This window comes from Gopherus flavomarginatus, chromosome 1 (assembly GCF_025201925.1).
Source record: "Gopherus flavomarginatus isolate rGopFla2 chromosome 1, rGopFla2.mat.asm, whole genome shotgun sequence".
In the NCBI taxonomy this organism is placed as follows: domain Eukaryota; kingdom Metazoa; phylum Chordata; order Testudines; family Testudinidae; genus Gopherus; species Gopherus flavomarginatus.
This window is the reverse complement of record NC_066617.1, coordinates 233,175,698-233,196,817: the sequence shown is the minus strand read 5'-3', so window position 1 is coordinate 233,196,817 and position 21,120 is coordinate 233,175,698. Positions and strand designations below refer to the sequence as shown.

The following is a 21,120-nucleotide window of genomic DNA, read 5'->3' as shown; positions in this document are numbered from 1 at the left end:
GACAGTTTTACAAGTTTGTCCTTTGGGATTATGATGATGCAACATCAAAATGCAGTGCAAATACATTGACAACCAGCTTGCTCAAAACTGGGACAATCCTGTGAAACGCAAGATGTGGCAACCCTAGAGGGGAGTTTTCCATACACTTTTAATGGTCCCTAGTACCTATCATGGTAGCACTGGGCACCTTTATAGTACTTTAAATACAAGACAAAAGTGAAATTGATACTTTAGCATAAATATGGCTAGTTGAAAATTTTCCATTGAAATTATATTTTCATGGAAAATTGGATTTTTGACTGAATTAAATTTTTCGTGAGAAGTATCTATGTTCTGTGGAAAATATTGACTTTTCATTTTAAAAAAAAAAAAAAGCCCAAAAATTCTTTGACCAAAATCTGAAAATTTAGATTTGGAAGTTCAGCCTCTCATGGGAGGAGTTGTTCAGGTGCCTCATGCCCATATTCTCCCCTACAGGCTGGGCTCCTCAGCCAGACTGCATCACTCTTGATGCACCCCAGTGGTTCAGCAAGAGGGGACATTGTGGAGCATCACGGGAGACTTAGTTTGCGTTACAATACAGTCTAATGTCAACCAAACTGAAACAAAATGTTTCTATTTGGGTCCACAAACAAAACAGAACAAAAATACATGCAGAAATGTCAAAATGTTTCATTTTGATTGATACAAAAATTTTCAAAGGTTTTCAATTTTTCTAGGAAAAGCTTAAATCTTTCATCAGGGGAACCCTATTTTCTGACCAAATCTATGCATGCGTTATTTTTACTTACACAAAAATATTACAAAGATGAATATACATCACCCTGTTACATTTTACAAGTTACTTGAATGAGAACAAAGGAAGAATTTTTGAGCATATGCGGTGGTTATTGCACATTCTATAAGGGCTAGTCCTATAGAATCATCAGTGTTAGAGACTGAAAAATCCTGTTAGACCATCTACTCCATCTCTCTGCTAGTCTAGGACTGTTCACTACAACACTGTTTCTAGTATTCTGTCCTAACCTACTGAAGTTTAGTTATCCAGAAGAGGAAAAAAAGTAGCACATTATTAAAATTTGCAAATGATGGTGAATTAGGAGGTATGAACTCCAGAGAGAACAGAGAAATAATACAGATAAATAGAGAAATTAGAAATATGGACAGAAAGGAATAAAATGAGAGTTTAATTGGGAAAATGTAAGCAAGTCTAGGTAGAGAAAATAATCTAAAAGGTACTCAGTGGGAGGGCAAACCTGGTTAGCACTGGTGCTAAAAGAGACGTGTGTAGCAGTTGACAGCAAAATAGACATACAGACTTATACTGAGCAGCTAAGTGCTCCCAATTCAAAAGGCAATGGGACTGAAATCCTGGACTTATTGAAGTCAATGGGAGTTTTGCCATTGGCTTCATCAGTCAGGATTTCACCCTGGTAGCTTAGGGAACTTGGTATCTTGCATTAGTCCTAAAACTATACCATATTTGGGAGAGGAATCACTAGGTCTGGATAACAGTTTTCTACAGGATACTATGAATGATTTTCCATTGCAATGGCATTAGATTTTACTAATGCGTGATAAATCAAAGTGTTATGTGAGAGGTTAGCCAGGTAGCTCTCATTGCTTGTAATGAGAATCGTGTGGCTAAATCTCTTAACATCACTGAATAATTACAGAGGTTAATAAATGTAAAATCCAGATATGGGTTAGTGTTTTTTAATCTATATATAGAATGGAAAATGGCTACTCCCAAGAACGTCATACAGAATACTGCATGTATACCTGACAAATACTGCATGACAAAGCCCTGATTGGGATAATTTAGATGGGGTTGGCCCTGCTTTGAGCTGGGGGTTGGACTAGATGACCTTATGAGGTCTCCTCCAACCCTGATAGTCTATGATTCCATGATACTATCTGTGGTATTTCAGGCTTACTTTTGCCTCTGTTTGTAGATTTGAATAGCATGTTGAAGTGAGTTTCCGAACTGCCTCTGAGAACCTACAAAAATTGTAACCCTTTTACCTTTACCTAAAGGGGTGTTAACCATTCTCACATCTGGCCTTCATCTATTCCTGTCCACAGCCTTTGTCAGGCCTCTGTTTCTCCTGACTTCTGATTGTGTATTGACTAAGTACATTTCTTCCATCACACACTTATGTGTGTGTTTCAACCTTTTATTTGATAATAGAATCCCAAAAATTTTTACATAGGCAATATGGATTCCTGGGAAAACAGGAACTGCTTCTTTTAATTCACTCTTTGTATGAAGTTATTAAAGAAGCAAGGAAAAGGCACTGCTAACTTTGAAACTAGAAGTTTCATCCAGCATTCTGTCATGCAATGGTACTTTATTTATATTACCCAGCTGGAGACTTCTGCATTCTTGTCTTGTTGTTCTTTGTTAGGTTGCTAAATAGCAGCACGTGAACACAACTGTCCTTGTCTTCCCTCTGTCTAGCATATCACATTGTTCAAGGTGATTTTGTTCATCTCAAAACATGAAAAACCTAAGTCTGGCACGGTTTTCCTACTAACCCACCAATCCTCAACAAAGCATAGGTTGACCTCACAGGATTTCCAGAAACTTAAAAAGCTGTTCTAACCCTGTCACTGTGAGACTCTTATAATTCTGTTTAAAATGTAGCCCAGTACTGCTACCATCCTTTATTCTATAATTGTGATCCATTTGCTGTCTCAGGTATTGCCTGCTGAAAGTCTTGCTGCTTGCTTTAGGCAAACGTAATCTAGTATTGAGGAAATTCCGCAGTTTCTCTAAGAATAGGTCTACACTACCCACTGGATCAGAGGGTAGCAATCGCTCTATCGGGGATCAATTTATTGTGCGTAGTGTAGACGCGATAAATCGTTCCCTGATCGCTCTCCTGTCGACTGCTGAACTCAAGCTTGGTGAGAGGCAGAAGCAAAATCAACGGGGGAGCGGCGGTCATTGATCCCGCACCGCAAGGACTCGAAGTAAGTGATTCTAAGTCGATCTAAGATACATTGACTTCAGCTACGCTATTCTCGTAGCTGAGGTTGGGTATTTTAGATCGATTCTCCCCCCTGTCCCCCAGTGTAGACAAGACCTAAGTCTCACTTTTTCCCTACCCAAGGTGGTGAGATTTTTAATGGGAATTTATTTATTTTGAAACTTTTTATTAAGGCAAAGTTACAATTAACATACTATATTATTTATTCAGGATCAGGTTAATATTCAAAGAACTTGGCTAAAGATTCCGACATGCTGGCTGGGTGCCCTCTTCTGAATACTCAAGAGAGGGTGACCAAATTCCTAAGTACCTATCCGCATTTTGGCACTTCTCTTGTGTGTGAAAGCTGTTCCATTACCAGGACAATCCATATTTTATTATATCACAATTCCATAGGAGGAAGGGTCACATTTTTCCATTAATGTCCAAAACAGTCTAGCTGTTAACAATATAAAAAAATAATTTGCAGTTCTGTTTAAAATGAAGGTTCTTTACTGGAGCATTAAGTAGGCAGGTCAAGGGATCTTTAGAATGCTGGCATTTTGTCATAAAATGAAACTCTCTAGCAACTTCTTCCCCAAACTGCCTAGTTCCTGGACACAACCACATATGCAATATGTACCCTTTACCTAGAACCACCTTCAAGAAAGCACCTCCCTGGTAGCAAAAATATTGTGTATCTTAGCTTCTGACTCCAGTTATCAGTACAGTAATTTATACATTTTTTTTTCTGTGTGCTACACACACACACTGAAAAGACCCATTCATACAGATCAGTTTATTTGGCCAAATCCCTCTACCATCTTTTCATCAACGTTGTCAACATCTTTTTTTCACTTAAAATTGCATATATCTTAAAAATTAAATGAACTTGCTCCTGGATCAACTCTTGAAATGTCTTAATGGGAGTTTTGGAAATGATATCAAGTTTTTGTGCATTGTCAGACTATTTTGCAGTAATTCCTAAAGAAGAGTGGTAGTCTTTCTGTAGGATTTGTAAACCAACCTATGTAATTTTTGAAATTTATAGGATAGTTTCAAAATTCTGTAGAAACAAAAGCATTTTCTACTACATGCAATAGATTTCCAGAGTTGTTGTTCTGGAATCCTACTGGTTGCATCCCTACTATGTTCTATAGAAATTTTCCATAAGGTTAGGAAACTGATATATAGGTATATACACACACATGAGCGCACACTATCACTTTTATATACAGAAGTTATAAACTTGTTTTATAAACTAACCTCTTAGAAAACCTGGCAAGTGATCATCCTAATGTAAGGCTGGGTGTCAAAGAGGAAGCAATGTACAGCATATAGGAGTTGACAGCACGCACTCTTCTCTGTTGGGAACAGTTGATTCTTATGTACCAATTCCCAGCCATGGTTACAGAGGCATGTGTGAGAGAAAGGAATGTACAGATCCATCTTTTTGTTTTTGCTCTTAGGAACAATATCACTCTTTTTATAGCACAGCACACAAAAAGCTGGAGTCTAGCAATTGTTCTGTGTTCTTTCCAACTCCACCTGCTTAACTCGGGCATTAGTCACCAATTCCTTGGTTTCCTAATCTTGCACAGAACGTGTTTACAGAAAAAACTCACTTTTAGCCCTTAACCTCCACTGGCATTGTTGCTTGCACAGCTCTTTTGTTTTAATTCTCTGTGAATTAAAGTACCTTTGAAAGCTGATGCATTTTCATATGAGCATTTATAAACAAAATATAAAAGAATGACTGACAGGTACTAATCTACATACTGCCAGATATGAGGTTTTTAAAGAATGGCACAGGAGAAATGGATCAAAGTTGTTGATAAATGCATGAAAGTTTGTGTTCAATAAATATAGGATTATATATTGAGGGTTTTTCTCAAAAATTCCAGCCTCTCAGTCTTAGTCTTAAGCAGTTTGGCCTTTGGCTTTCTCCACTGCATTCCATGTTCTCATAGAGACTCAGGCTGTTCCTTCCTGTGATGTGCATATGTGGAAGTTAGCAAACTCTGATGACAGTAGATTCTACAGAACATGTTGTGGGACTATAGGATTTTCCAGATGAATATGGGTTAGGACCCCTCCAGCTGTTGCTGACATCCAGACTTCAGAAGACTTAAATTTAACACCTTAGGTTACTTTAAGACAGGAATCAGATTGGAAAAAGGATTAGTGATGTCTCCAAAAAGCTGCCCCCAGCCCAATCTCCATTCACCTGTGATTCTAAAATGAGAATATGCAGCTTTTCATAATATTATTACAAACCAAAAAGGTGTGTGGACCATGCACCTTTGTCCTCATATTTTTATCACATCTGTAGGTTGGTTTCCTTGCCCTTATTTTCTTCTGTAAATAGGAGAGTTGGTTTTCTGGTACCATAAAGGTTATTAGGTTGAGCTATAAGAATTTTTCATTTCAACAGGAAGACTTCAAAGCAGAAACTGAAAGCAGATGTTCAGGTTTGCTGGGCAGTCAGACCTGACTTGAAAACCTCCATAGGCTCTTTATTAAAAGGCTGGAGTTTTGTGTTACTGATTGTTGAGAGGAAATTTGTTGGGAATGGGGTTTTCCTGTTAATTTTTCTTGCTGTGTTCTGAGTAAAGACTCAGCGAACCATATCAGCTAAATTATACAGTACGTTCTTTATAGCACCATCCTCCAGGGGGAAGTCTTGCTAAGCAGCACATTAAGAAAGTCATGACATGCAGATGTATGGGAAATGAGCTTGGAACTATTATCCAAAGGAAAGAAAAATAACATCTGAGATTTTGATTTATTTATACTGGCACTGGTTTGCTTTATATCTGCAGCTGCAGCCTCATAAAACCTGAATACATCACTAAGTACCTCCCAGAGAAACTGCTTTTGTCTATGTGGGACAGTTCATTGAAAAAGAAATGGAGCCACTTTTGGGCTTTTGAAAAAGGGACAAATTCCGACTAATAGCAATGTGTTAAAGGGGAGCTGATGTGATCTCTCTACCTTTTCCTCTACTCTCCATGTTACACATTTAATTATTTTATGTGTAATTGCTGATTTTTTTCTGTCGCTACTATTTAAAGAAACACACAGAAAAGAGAACCTGTCCCAGATTCTAGATATCCTTGCCATCAATTAAAAATGCAATTCAAAAATCATAAATTCGAAACAGCATACCCCTCCCCAGATATACAACCACTAGGCAGCAGACACAAAGGGGAATATATCCATTTCTTCCTGCTCCTCAAATTCCTAAAAGAAACTTCACCCTTCATCCCCCATGACCCGCAATGTCGTCAAAGACTATAATAAAGTTCTTCTAAGCTACTGAGAGTGTTCTCTGAGCAAGAAAGTCTTCTCCTCTAGAACGCTCAGGTCTCATTAACCTCTAGGGGCAGACCATGAAAGCAGATCCCTCACCCCAACAGGAGAGAGGGGCTCTGAACTCAAACCAGAAGAAGCATGTCAATGTATGTTCCTAACTCAAACAGATTCAGAGTGTGGTCAGCAGTGTGGGTTGAGCATACAATGACATGGGATAATCCTAGGATTGTCATGGCAGCCATGAAGTCCTGAGCTGATTTGGAAGACTTGTTATCTGTGTGGATTTTAAAACTCCTTAGGCACTGTCTCCCTCAGTGCTTCTGATGCCATAAATAGGAACTTCCTCAGCTTGTACAGGAACTTCTGCTGTATCAGTGAGTGATCTATATCACCAGATTTGTTCCCATGTCTTTCTTGGGACTTGCAGATCACATGGAGAAGCACTATCGGGTGTAATTTTGGGGCAGTGGCTTTCCTGCGCTTTTGGTCAGATGTAAACAGTTGAGCCATGGCATCCTCCCTAATTATTCCCTTGAGTTCATGCTCTACCACATACCCATCTGGTATCAGTTAGCCAAAGTTGGTCCTGTGTTGTCAGCCCACCACATCTCTGCCATATGTGTGAAGTCAGGATTTCATCCTTTGTCACATCATGGAGGGCCAGTGTTTTATTATCAACTAGGAAGGGTGGCCTGGTGGTTAGAGCTCTAGCCTAAGATTTAGGAGTCCTCAGTTCAATTCCATGTCCCACTAGCCTTCCTCTCTAATGTTAGAAAAGACATTGTCTTTCTGTGACTCAGTTCCCCAGCTGTAAAATGGGGATAATACCACTGCCTCACCTCACAGAGGTGTTGTGACGTTAAATACATTAAAGCTTGCAAGACTCTCAGATGCTACAGTAATAGGGGGCATATAAGTATTTTAGGTAGAACTAATCTTTCATTTAACAATAACAGAGGATGAGGCCCACCCGCTAGATGTTATATCTCAGAATAGGTATAAAAGTTTTCCTTAGTAAGGAGAGAGGTGAAAGCTCCTCTGCCCAGTGAACACCTACATCGGAGGGATGTCAGCTAATCCAGGGCCGGCTTTAGCAAGTGCAGGGCCCGATTTGTGGGGCTTGTACTCAGCAGGCGCTGCTCAGAGTCTTCGGTGGCACTTCAGATTGCCGCACTCTGGCTGGGGGAGCGGGGCCGCGTGCTTAGAGCTGTTTGCCCGCTCTCCAGCCGGGGGAAGGGGGTGGTGGAGCTTGCCGTGCTCCAGACGGGGGAGCGGAGCTGTGGGACTTGCAGCACTCAGGCCAGCGCTCCGGCCGGGGGAGTGGGGCCACGGGGCTTGCCGCACTCTGCTGGGGAAGCGGGTAGCAGGGTTGCTGGGCTCTGGCTGGGGTAGCAGGGCCACGGGATTGCTGGGGTCTGGCCAGGGTAGCAGGGCCATGGGGCTTGCTGCACTTCACCCAGTGCTCTGGTCAGGATAGCGGGGTCCTCTTAGGTGCGGGGCCCAATTCGGGGGAATCGGCCTAAAGCCAGCCCTGAGCTAGTCCATCCAAGCCAGATCCCCCATCACCAAGGTTGGCATAAAGGGTATGAATTAGTATTAGGTGCAGAGAAAAGTAATCCCCAATATCTACATAGGGGGAGAAAAACAGCCAAACAAAAGCACTTGGAACAAAATCTCAGCTCTACATAATCAACCCACTCCCCGCCCCGCCCCGCCCCCCCCCGGGCCCAAACACACAAAACTTGCCCCAATCTCCCCCTCTACCATAACCCTGCTCCTCACCTGTGTCATCACTCACAAAAGGATAATATTTGCTCTTCTCTTCCAACCCACCATCGATGTGATAGCAATCCTGGCTGCTCCTTCCCCTGGAAATGCAGCAGAGGGCTTTTGAGGAAGCTCCCCTCCCCCGCCCCCCCTCCCCCACTTGTGCAATTCCAACATAGTTTGCAGTTCATGGAGACAGGAGAGAGGAATGTAAAAACAAAAATTAAGAAATAAATGTAAGTTTGGAGGTCAAACCATTGCCAAGGAAAACGTTGCATGAAAAATGGGGCTGCTGCTTAAATTTTAAAGCATCCCTTAGGAATTTTACCAGTGATGTTCTTTGTACTTTTCTGTCTAGGTATAAATGATATTTGGCTTAATTATACTCTACTATGTAGCAGGGAAGGGCAAAACCACCCTGAATTCAATCCCATTCCCTCTTTGTTTGGTTTGAAAAAGCTTGGTTAATATTTTCTCTTTCTCTCTCTCTCTCATGGTTTTTCATTTCCAGCAGCTTCTGTAGTTTTTGGATTCTGGACAATGGCAGAAGTTTCAAAATACCACAAAACTGGATGTTCTTATGGTATTGTGTGGCCAGCTGGCAGCAGAAATACTGGATATCTCTGGAGACAGAATATTTGTGTAAAACTTCTAGGCGACTCCTGCAAAAGCAGGAAGTTATGATAATCTAGATAAGCTCCTTGAACTTCTGGGTCCCCATTTGAATTGAACTTTTTGACATTCACCCATCATTACTGAGTATTGCTTTTTAAATTGCAGCAGATAAGACTGGAACATTTTCACTAAAATGTAATCAAAAAGTGGGGAAAGGTTGTATGTACTATGGGCCAAGTTCACTGTTTAGCGTACACAGGTTCAGCTCTATGTTCCACCTGCATATAACAACAGTGAATGTGGCCATATAGTTTCTTTGAAAATTGCAGTGGAACATGTATTATCGGTTTAAAAGCACTAAGGTTCTGGGGTGGTCCAGTTACTTCAAGTGTATATTTGACATTTCATTATTGGTTCTAGTTATCCCTGAAAATTTGGTGAAGAAAGTCACAAAAATCCCTGGAGCCATCAAGGACACAATCAAGAAACTTCTTGCACACAAGAGCAGTGTGAAAAAACATGAAGAGATCAAGAATGTGATCCCAGAACCAGCCATGACACCAGCTTCTAAAGTTCACTTGCCACCCTTCGACTATGAAGATGGTGTTTACATTGGAGGGACCTATGATGAAGAGGAGAAAGATCCTGAAGATGCCGTAGAGGAGGAAGAACAAGAGGATCTTGAGAACCAGATTGGCCATGAACAAAGCCTTAGAGGAGATGTCTTTAGTAAGTGTTACCATCATTTCTTATTTACGTGACTAAATCTGCACTGATTTTTATGTAAAAGTACATATAAGTATTAACAAGATTACAGTCAAATATTATATATCATACGCTTTTACATGTGTTTACTGGCAAAGGAGGAAAAGTAAACAGATACATAATCTAAAGATTAAAAATTTTGAATCTCCTTTATAGGGTATCAGACAATTAGGTGTTTAATAACAGATCCATTAGTGGAGACATAAACCAGTGGCATTAATAATATGCTTTAGTGACACCAGTTGCACATTGGCATCTACTTTCTTCAGTGATGGGTGTTCTGAAAATGCCTAAGGGAAATAGATAAACTTAAATACAAGGTGACTGTACAGTGAGAGAGACAAAAGCTAGGAGCGGTGGAGAGAGAGAAAATGAGAGAGTGAGTTGGAGAAATGTTGTTTTCTTGATACATTTCATGAGGAAGGCTGTTTCACAAAGCTATCTAGTGGAATTCCTTTTTGAGATAACTAATAAGTCCAGAACCTCCAGCTGTAACAGAAGACCTAGCCCAGCCAAAGCAGAGTAATAAGGACAGCAGCTTAATAGCTTTTTCCCATCCTCTCTATAAAAGCCCCTGGCAAATTGTGCTGCTTTATTCAGAATAAACTCTAAATTAAGTTAGTTTTCTGATTCCATGTTTGTCATCCTAGATGGTGAGTAGGCATCACACAGAAAAGAAAAACAGAGTTTTATGTCTTTGTGTTTCATACAGCAAGGCTTACTCAACATGAATCATTGTTATTCATGTCATATAAAAGTCACTAGCTATACATCACAAAGTTTCTCAGGTGAAATTTAACAGAAGGATACAGCTGAAAACATTGGTCGAGCTTGGATGGGAATGTCTAACGCTAGTCTGACATCAGGAAGATGTACATATATTTCCTCAGCAAGCCCTCAAAGCATTTCAGTTCAGTTATTTCAGTTCATGGTATTATTTATGAAGACATATTCAGTTTAGCCAGCACTGGAATTGTTGATACAAAGAATCAAAGAAACCCTTTTTGTGTCAAAGAAACCCTTTTTGTGTCAAAGAAACCCTTTCAAATAATATCAATGCTTTTTTTTTTTTTTAAGGAAAAGATTATATTTGCTGCTGCCAGAACAAAAAGTCTTCTATTGCAGTAGCAATAAACCCAAGTACAAATACATTTATTAACATGGAATACATTTGAGAATACTAGTTTGCTTGCCAAAGGCACTACTCTCCTAAAATTACCCTTTCAAGATTCAGTGATAATTGGAGGATATTTCAGCTCAGTCAGAGGATAAAATCCAAATATTACACAAGATTGTGCAGCAGAGCCAACAGGAAGTCTGAAATCTGGCCTTTGTTCAATGCCCTTCTATTCCACCACATATTAATAATACTGAGCTCTTACAGCATATGTTAATTTAGGATCCAGGGCCAGCTCCAGGGGTTTTGCCTCCCCCAGCAGCCCCCCCCCCCAAAAAAAAAGCCACGATCACAATCTGCGGCAATTCAGCAGGAGGTCCTTCACTCCGAGCGGGAGGGAGGGACCCTCCGCTGAATTGCCACCGAATACCTAGACGTGCCTCCCCTCTCTGAAGTGGCCGCCCCAAGCACCTGCTTCCTAAGCTGGTGCCTGGAGTCAGCCCTGTTAGGATCTCAAAATACTTTACAAAGGTGGAGAAACTGAGGCACATAGTGATTTGTCCCTACTCACTCTGGATAAGCAATAGAACCCAGGTCTCCTGAGTGGTAGTCTCATGCTCTAGTCACTTGAATAGGCTACCTTATGCATGCTTCCACTAGAAAATTACACCATCAGAACATGACTTTCAGGAGTTGTGTTGACCATAACTTTGCAGTCAGTGTAGAGGGGATGAGTTGTGTTCAACATCCTGTCATAGGGTTCTAGGGAACCCCAGATAGACTCTGACTTTTCTTAAGATTGTGTTCTAATTCGATGCAGCTTTCTAGTGAACACAATCCCAGAGTGGGACTAGCATAGCCTCACATTACACTGCTCCCTTTGCATCTGTGAGGAAGTTGACCCACATTCATGGACCTATTCAATTGAGCAGGGATAGATTGTGAAGGATTTTGGAAGGCTGATCGACCATAATATGCCAGTGGGGTCTTTTATCACAAAGGAATGATTTGTCGAGGATCTGCTTTCTGCAGGAGCAAGACCCATTCCTTTCAGTCACACATGAATGAAGAAGAAATATGAGTATTTAAGTATTTTTGGGAGGGCAGTAATTGCTGGGTGATATCACTGGTTGTCACTGTAGAGCTGAATAGATTTTATATATACATACACATTTTAGGCTATGGTGATCTGGGGTTTTTTGACTCACAAAGCCCTGGGGAAAGGTGCAGTGGAGTAGAAGAAACTCATTCAGATCAAATCTCCTAGCCCTTTTGTCTCTGCAGTGCACATCTTGATGAATGAATGAAAAACTGTTCCAAGATTTGGACAAGCTTCAGAAATAGCTCAACCACATATGCAGGCCTGTTCCAGGGCCTACATGGAAGGCCATGGAAGAGCTAGGGGGAGAATATAGCTCCAACTAGTGTGGTTGAAATTAGGGCAACATATTTATTCAATTTTAGCAAGATATCACAAATTAGGAATACTTGTCAGCAAAGCTGTTTAGGAAACAGAATGATGGATCAGAACGAAATTTAGTCCCTGAATCGATAGAGCTAACATTTAGTACTGTGAGACATACAGTACATACATAAACATATCCAGATGCTTGGCTTTGAAGTTCAAATAACAGGTTGTTAAATAAGATAATATAGTATACATTCCAGCTGAGGGGCAATATCCCTTAGTAATTTTTGGCCTTTTCCTACCAGCTACATATTTTTAGAAAGAAGTTTATTGAGTATGAATTTCTTCAGGAAAAATATCTACGTAAGATGCTGTTGAGAACAGGCTTACTACAGTAATAATCATGGGTGTCTAAAATAAGATCTCTTTCAGAGAAGGTAAGAATAACATATTATTTCATCCACCTGATTAATTGAGGTATCTAGTATAATTTCTTGAAGTATGCTATTCCTTCTGTTTTTAAAAAGTTGCTGAATTTTTATAACAAATGGTCGAGTAATGAGTTATACAATTATAACCGAATCCTAGAAATTAGAAATGGAAATGAACTATTAGGTCATCTTGGAATGTAGTGTTTCCTAGTGGATAGAGCACTGAACTAGGGCTCAGCAGACCTGGGTTCTGTTCCAGACTATGCCACTTGGACCCCAGTTTTTTGAAGGTATTTAGGCATTGCTACACTCAGAGCCTAAATATCATTTTCAAAATGGATTTTGGCTCCTAAGTGCCATCATCTATTTGTGCCTCAGTTTCTTTATCTGCAAAATGAGGCTAATAATACTGACCTCATTTGTAAAGCTCTTTGTGACCTACTGATGAAAAGCACTATATAAGTGCTATATATTAATTCTTTATTATTATTTGTTATCCTTCTCCCATCACTGCCAGACTTTTCATATCATGCCAGCAGATGAATATTTGGTACTTTTTTTTAAGTGCTAGTTAATTTTATTTTACACACCATGCTCAAGATTCAGAATAGTAACTGGATGAATTTGTTGTGCTCACTTTTCACATTTCTGTATTGCTTTTGAGTGCACAGTATTCACTTCATTGAACCTGGCAGGCGATGTGGCCAGGTGGATCCCAGCACAGAGTTCCATTTACTTTAATGCGCAGCTTCTTTAGACTCGGCACAGGTGCTGGGCTCTGTCCACATACACCTAACTGCACAGTCAGAGCTTGTGTTTGTACTGTGTGCCATTCCAGTTCTATCCTAATTGGCTGAACTTTCCATTAATAATTTAATGTATTTAAATACTGAATACTGCAGAGGAATTTTTGTTGTGCCGAAGGGTACTTGTAACCAAATTGGCATCTTGCTGTATATGGGAAGAGTACTATGCAATAAATCTCAGTCCAGAGCGTGTGTGCGTGTGTGTGTGTGTGTGTGTGTGTGTGTGTGGTTTTTTTATGGCTTTCTGATTTGATCCCTACTATAAACAGGACGTCAGGGATTCTACCCTTGGTGGCATTCAAACAGCCTTTCTTTCAATTCAGGGTATACATATTAATTGTATTTCCATTCCTGTATAATATACAAATACTATATTTCACCTACTTTTTTATAACAAACTCCAGTCTTGATGTAGGGCCTTATTTGCTTGAACCTTGGACTAGGAAATCACTTTAGTGTTTATGATATTGCTGGATGCTTAGGAGCACATAGCTCGCTTAGAGATGCATACTGTATAAATACATATTTTTATTTTTCTCGTTATATGCACTGTTGATAAGTCAACATAGGAAAAATTTTGGGGAAGGCATGATCCTATATTACCAAAACAAATTACTCTTTATAGGAGAGGGATTCAGTATAGTGACAATCTTTAAGAAGCTCCTAGTGGCTGTACTATATACTTAAGTACATACATACACTAGGTTTTTCTCCCTTGCCTTAATAGGGATCAAAATTTAGTTTTTGTATATTTCCACAAAAAAAGGGAAAAGTCTTCTGTTGTATCAGAAATTTATTTCACAACCTTCCCTGTTTCTTAATGGCTCATCTTCTGGCTGCTTGTCCTTCTGTTCCTCCTGCTCAGTTTTGTGACTAGCACCTAAATCACCTTGTAAATCTAGCCTGAAAAATCGAAATGTTTCTTGTTTCAATATTTCCGATGTGTGTGTTTCGTGGGAAGGCTCATTTCAGCAAAAATAATTTGCTAATATCAACACAAATCTGCATTTTTTCAGGGGAAAAAAAAAGTTTCAGCTGGAAATTTTCATCCAGCTCTACATGGGCATATGTAAGCACTGCTCTCCATTTGAGGTGGAGTTTAATTAGCTCCAGTACCTTGGCACTACAGAACATGTTCTTAACTCACTCCTGTTTCTCTACATATGTTTAAGGAGCAGGATACATTTCTGCTTTTAAATATGGAATTTCCTTTCTTCTATTGTTTTCTCTCAAAGCCTTAATGTTCTTTTCAGGCAATATCATGGTCTCTTGAAGTTGCATGTTACCTTATGGTTTGTATCAGATTATTATCTGCCTGGCTTATTGGACCGACACTTCACCTAGTATCATTTAATTTGATAAAATGTGCTGCCAAGGACTGGTTCATAAGAAAAACATTTAATTGTCATGTGTTTTCCTAGCAAATTCTAATGCAGACACAAGGAAACATTTACTTTTTCTCATATGTCTGGTCATAATTTGCTCATATGTTTGTTCTTAGTTTAACTCCCAGTGTGTATTTAACGTAAGTGTTTCCTCTATCTACCGTACAAAATACACAGTCAAAGCCACAGTCTATTTGATCTCAGTGTGAAAATACTAACAGACTAGGCTGAAGTCAAAACTGAAAATGGTATTCTGCTTAAATAAAAGATCAAATTGAAAAATTATGCATATATATTTTTAAAATAATATATTATACATCAAATATAGGATTATTGAGCCTGATTCACTACTACATTACTCCAGCTTTTCGCCAGTGTCATTCCACTGCCAAAGCCATTGTGATGGAATGTCATTTCCTGAGATTACTTGGTGTTCCTGTGCCATTAACTGGTACGTAGATTATTCAGGTTTTTTTCTGCATCCCTTTAAGACAGAATTTCATTTAATTTGGGAACGCCAGGGAGTAATTTCCTCAAATAAACAATCAAAAATCTTACAGAATAAGGTTAAATTTTCAATAGGGCCTAAGAGACTTGGGAACATAAGTCTCAGTGAAAGTTAATGGGACTTAGGAGCCTATGGGTTAGATTCACAAAAGAATTTAGGCACCTAACTGCCTCTTCAGGTGTCTAAAGCTCAGAATCAGAATTCACAAAAGTCCTACTCCACTGCTCCCAAACAATGTAGGCAGATCTGTCCCTTGTGTATAGCGAATCAGGGCAGCCCAGACTTTGTGGGGCAGGGAGGTGAGGTGGGTAGGCAAGTAGAGTGAGGATGTGAACGGGGAGGCAATCGGCAGGCAGACGGATGGCAATGAGGAGAGTGGGGGGCAGGGGATGGTGAGGAGGCGAGCGACAGCAACCGGAAGCACCCCTACCAGAACCTCCCCCCAGCGCCTTCTGCCCACTGGCGGGCCCCACTGATCAGTGCCTCCCCCTTCCTCTCAGCACTTACCGCCTGCCGCAAATCAGATGTTTCGTGGGGTCAGGAGGCACTCATGGGAAAGGGGAGAGGAGTGCTCTTATCACAATGGATCATTGGCCCTGTCTGAATCAATGCCTTACTGTTTTTAGTATTTAGTGAGAGTTGCATGTTGATTTTTTTTTTAAATTGGTATATGTACTTGGGTGGTGAAGGGGAGGGGCATAAACTACTACAGGCACAAAGAAGGGGGTGCATCAAATAAGTTTGAGAATCACTGGTTTACATGAAGGTGCAGTAGATCACTTATGCATAATGGATCAGTTGTGTAATATAGCTGTAAGGAGCAGCAGAGAAATACAACAGAAATACCATATGGAGATTGAAATGATTAAGAATGGCCGAGGCCAGTTACAACAAACATAGGGCCTATCAACCTTGATAGCCACCCTTTAAAATGGTCTTTTAATATTGTTGTAGGTGTATAATTTAAAATTTGCAAAGTCAAGCACACAAAAGTGAAATGCCACAATATGCACAAGATAGATCTGCTCTGCGGATGAATCCATAGAGAGACTGTTGTCTGAAGGGTCCCTGCTTCATTTGTTGCAGATGTTGGAAGGTGTGTAGCAGCTGAGGCAGGGGACTGCAGGAAAAGAAAGGATGGACTGATAGATAAGGGAGCTGAATGCTGCCCAGGAGAATTGAGTTCTATCCCTGCTTCTGCTTCAGAGTTCCTATGTGATGCTAGGCAAATCACTTAAAATAAACTTGTCACTGATGGATTGTCCCTCATTTTCTGAGACCTGAAATCCTTCAGAGCAGGATTTGGATACTGTGCTGTAGATACAGCATGGGCCACGCAATGAGGGGAAAACAGAATTTTGAACAGCAGTCCATTAAAGGAGCACTGTCCATCCTCTGTGCTGAATAAGGTATAGAGAGCGGTACCATTAATGTGTGCTGAATCTCATGATCTACATTAACTGCATCAGTTTGTGGAAATATAGTGTTTAAAACACAACCATAAAATGGCCTAGCATACTGTGAAAATGACAGGACCTCTTGACTCGCTTGCACCAAAAGTTAAGAAGGTTTTGGTTTCCTTTTTCTTTTTTCACAATATTGAAAACAATAGTTTTCTCTCACAGATTCTACATTATTATGTTCTGAATCACAATTGAAGCATCTCAGCTAAGCAGGTTGTTTTCCACTAGTTTTATTCGTCTTTGATTGCTGACCCATTACAAGTGCACTCCACAACTAGATAAAAGCAATAATGTCAGCCATCTGGGAGATGGACAGTGATGGTGCCAGCAGAGATGGAAGTAGGGTTGCCAACCATCCCGGATTGGCTGGGAGTCTCCCAGAATTGGAATCAATCTCCCAGTGGTTACTGAAACCAATCCGGGAGATTTTAATAGGCCGCTAAAAGTCCGGTCGGCGGCGCAGCAGGGCTAAGGCAGGCTCCCTACCTGCCCTGGCTCCACGCAGCTCCCATAGAGACGGGCACATCCCTCTGACTCCTAGGCACAGGAGCGGCCAGCTGATTTCTACACGCTGCCTCTGCCCCAAGTGCTGGCGCTGCAGCTCCCATTGGCCAGGAACCTCAGTCAATGGGAGCTGCGGGGACAGTGCGTGCGGGCAGGGGCAGTGCGCAGAGCTGCCTGGCCCCTCCACTTAGGAGCTGGACATGCTGGTCACTTCCAGGAGCTGCCCAAGGTAAGCACCACCTGGATGGAGCCTGTATCGCAACCCCTTGCTCCAACCCTGAGCCCCCTCCTGCATCCAAACTCCCTCCCAGAGCCCACACCCCTCACCCCCTCTTGTACCCTAACCCCCTGCCCCAGGCTCAGCCCAGAGCCCCCTCTCACACTTCAAACCCCTTGGTCCCAGCCCAGAGCCCCCGTCCCCTCCTGCACCCTGCCCCAGTCTGGTGGAAGTGAGAGAGGGTCGGGGGGAGGGATGGAGTGAGTGGAGGCAGGGCCTCGGAGAAGGGGCTGGGCAGGGGCATGGCCTTGAAGAGGCAGGGAAAGAGGTGGGGCAAGGGTGTTTGGGTTTGTGCGATTAGACAGTTGGTAACTCTAGACAGAGTATATTTCTTTTACATAGTGATACAATATGTATGTAGTTCTTCAAGGTTTTCTGGAGTTTCTAAAACATTTTCTGGGCAACTTTGTAGATTTAGGCAGCTGAACTTAATTTTATTATTTTATTTTTGCAAGGCTTTTTACTGTTTAAAATGCTTCATGGAGAAAATTGCAAGAAAAATAGTGCCAATGACTGTGTTTTCTGAGGCTGTTATATGACCCAAACATAAGAGAGTAGGTGAAGGTACTATTTTGTAAGAGGTCCCTGTATTATAGTGTCAGACTATTTAGAAATGTGTGTAATTACAACTAATACACATATTTATTTGCTTCACAAGATGAAAGTTTTGTATGTTCATTTTATAATTACATTAACCCCAACACTGAGACACGATCAACTACTGATTTGCTTACCTGTTCAGGATGCATTCACCATTCCCTAAAAAAGGCACAAACAGCTGTAACAGCCAGGAAAAACCCTTGAGGCAGAGACCATCTTTTTGTTTTGTGTTTGTACAGAGCCTTATACAATGGGGTCTTGGTCCATTACTGGGGCTCCTATGTTTTATGATATTACTATTAATAATAATAAAATAAACTACAGTTCCCTTAAATAAATGGCAATGCTTCTGTTCTGCCGTGCAGTTGTTCTTCCAGGCTGGCTGCCTCATTAAGAGGTCATTGTGATACCATAGATGAGATATAAGAAATATAATCATATTTAAGTGTGTGTGCAGAGGTGGGTAGAGACTAAAACTTTAAGGATAACATATGCATTACTGGAGAAAAAATAGAGAAATACCGTCACATTATAAACCAAACCCTATTTTTAAAACAAAATGACACTTCTGTCAGTACAAAATGTACTACAAATAAGTTTATGTACAGTAGTTGCTTATGAAAAGAGGTGAAACCAAGTGCAGGTAAAGGAAAACTTATCTTTGTTTTGGATGAGTGCCTTTTGCTCTGTAATGACTCGCTTGTCTGTACTGTTGTACTGTTTCTGTACAGCATTCTATAAAATACTGTTCCACTGATTCCATATCACATTCTAGTGAACTCTCTCATTTTACTATGTATTTTTTTTATTTTTACTTTTGGCTTTTTCATGCTGTAGCTTGGTCCAACCTATGCTTTTCCAGATAGAGTCCTGAAAATTCCCCACTGCTTTTGTCATCTTTAGATCATTGACCCTTCAGTGTCTAGCTAAGCTCCTCTAAGGTTCGTGCCAAGGCCCTGCTGGAATAGGAATGAAGGATGTGCTCAAAGTGAGCTAGCGTGATCACCATCTCTCTAGAGGGTCACCCTGTCACCTCCACTGACACAGCTACTCAGAAATCCACTGCCTCAAGGAATGGCTTACGAGATGGCTCTCAAACCTACATCTTTTGCACTATAATATGCAACACTGCCACTAAGCACTGAACCCCGGCATTTTCTTCAGATGGACTTTTGATATTTGCTTGACCACATACAGTATTCCTAAATTCCCTTGGTGGCACTTTGTACAAGACTTTTTATAATGGCAGAATGTTTGATCTCCCTTTTTTGGCTGCACTGTTTCCTCACTATCTGAAACAGTTGCTAAAAATGTGTTTCCGTGAATGCAGTTTTTCAGGGTTGTTCCAGTGTTGCATTATGTCATTCCTACTATTTTTGATCAAATACAATTCTCTAGCTAGCCTAAGTCTTGGTGGTGCTGATTGATTATTTCATTGTGCAGAAATCACAATTCTCCTTAACTCCGAGTTCTTCATGTACTAATACTGTCATCTGTGAAATGCCATGGTGCCCTGCTAGAACAGGGGCCTTACTCAAGATTGGTGCTGCATTTAAAAAAATGTCATGGACGATAACAACATTGAACACCTAACCTGAGGTCTGCAAAGACTCAGAAAAGCAATGGCCATGCTGGGCACTTCAGAAAGAATGTGCCTTTATTTGGGCATATGAAGAACATGACAATTTCTCTTCTGATTCCAGAGATAGCTACCTACCACGACAGGCTAGAGGATAAATTCTCCTGACATAACCATAGCCGTATAAGTCAGCAGAACTTTTGTATTTGTATAAAAGTTTTGCAAGCAGCTTTTTGTCCTTCTCCTTTTTACATGCTCTACTGTGTCTGAAGATCACAAACTTTTTTGTAATTCCCTGAAGGCACCTGATAGTTGCAGAATGAGAGCCTGAGTGTAACACTTGACATTGAAAACAAAAAATACTCAGAGACAAAGTTTGCCTTCTTGTTATCCTGTACTTACACAGTTCTTCACTTGGAGCATTTGCAGCACACTTTGCATACACTTGCATGTATGTCTCCCAAGTGAAGGCGTACGATAATTCAATAAACAAATCATTCTGGTAGCTCTTGTCTTTAGTAAAATCATTTTGCTCTTCCCAAAACTGGTCATACTGAAGTTGCTTTTTCAGTTTGACAAGCGTTCATAGAGTCTCAGCTCCTTTTGCTAATGGTGGACCCAGATATGTGGAATGACAGTAAAATGTTTTTGCAGGCCTTAAACCCAGTCTCTATGTATTTGTTCCTAAGTAAAGAACCTTAAATAAATCAAATCAAATCAATCCATCAAAGTTCACATAGCATTTCAAACGTCTCTATTCTCTGCTCAGTTTGGCACCTCTATAACTGCCTTTAGGGCGTATTTGTATGTGTGTATGTTTTCTGATGGGGGCACAGGATTGTGGGATTGGTTCTTTTAGTAACAGCTGTCACAAACCTCAAGCAGACTTAGGCCTTGGCTACACTTGAGAGTTACAGCGCTGGTGGTGGCTTTACAGTGCTGTAACTTACTCCCCGTCCACACTGGCAAGGCACATACAGTGCTGTATCTCCCTGGCTACAGCACTGCATGTACTCCACCTCGACGAGAGGAATAAAGAGAACAGCCCTGGTGCTGCAGCGCTGGGGTGCTAGTGTAAACAGTGATTAATCTTACTACACTGTAACTGACCTCCGGAACCTTCCTACAATGCTTTTAAGGACTGATAACTCTTTGTTTTGTTGTGATGCCTGTTTGTTTTGTTGTGAACTCAGGGCTCCCGGAGCTGCTTATCTAAAAAACAAACACAGCTACTGTTTGCTGTGAATGAGGCAGGCAGGGGGATCCCTTTGGAATGTCCACAGCTAGTGTTTGCTTGAGGAGAGAAGCAGCACAGCGGGCGAGAGGAGGGGAGGGTCCATTTCGGAGCAGCTGCTTATCTGGTCGGTGAGGAAAAAAACGAAGAAGGCTATTTGCATTTAGTGAATGAGAGAGGGGTGGGGGAAGGGGTCGGAACTTGCAAGGCAGGGATCTGACACAGTGTCGGCTCCAAAAATCCACTCTCTCTGTCTCCCCCATGTTCCCTGTCACACTCCACCCCACCCCCCTCTTTTGAAAAGCAAGTAACAGCCATTTGAACGCTGGGATAGCTGCCATAATGCACCACTCCCAACACCGCTGCAAATGTGT

The 21,120-nt window shown here is 41.0% G+C and overlaps 1 protein-coding gene across 1 annotated transcript in view; it reads left to right on the top strand.

Annotated features, from left to right (window-relative positions):
• The window catches only part of EGFL6 (EGF like domain multiple 6), a 64,008-nt gene that overhangs the window by 32,626 nt on the left and 10,262 nt on the right, over window positions 1–21,120 (top strand). Inside the window, exon 8 of the mRNA XM_050963999.1 lies at window positions 9,090–9,398. Within this exon, the coding sequence (XP_050819956.1) occupies window positions 9,090–9,398 (309 nt within the window). The remainder of the gene's footprint in view (window positions 1–9,089; window positions 9,399–21,120) is intronic.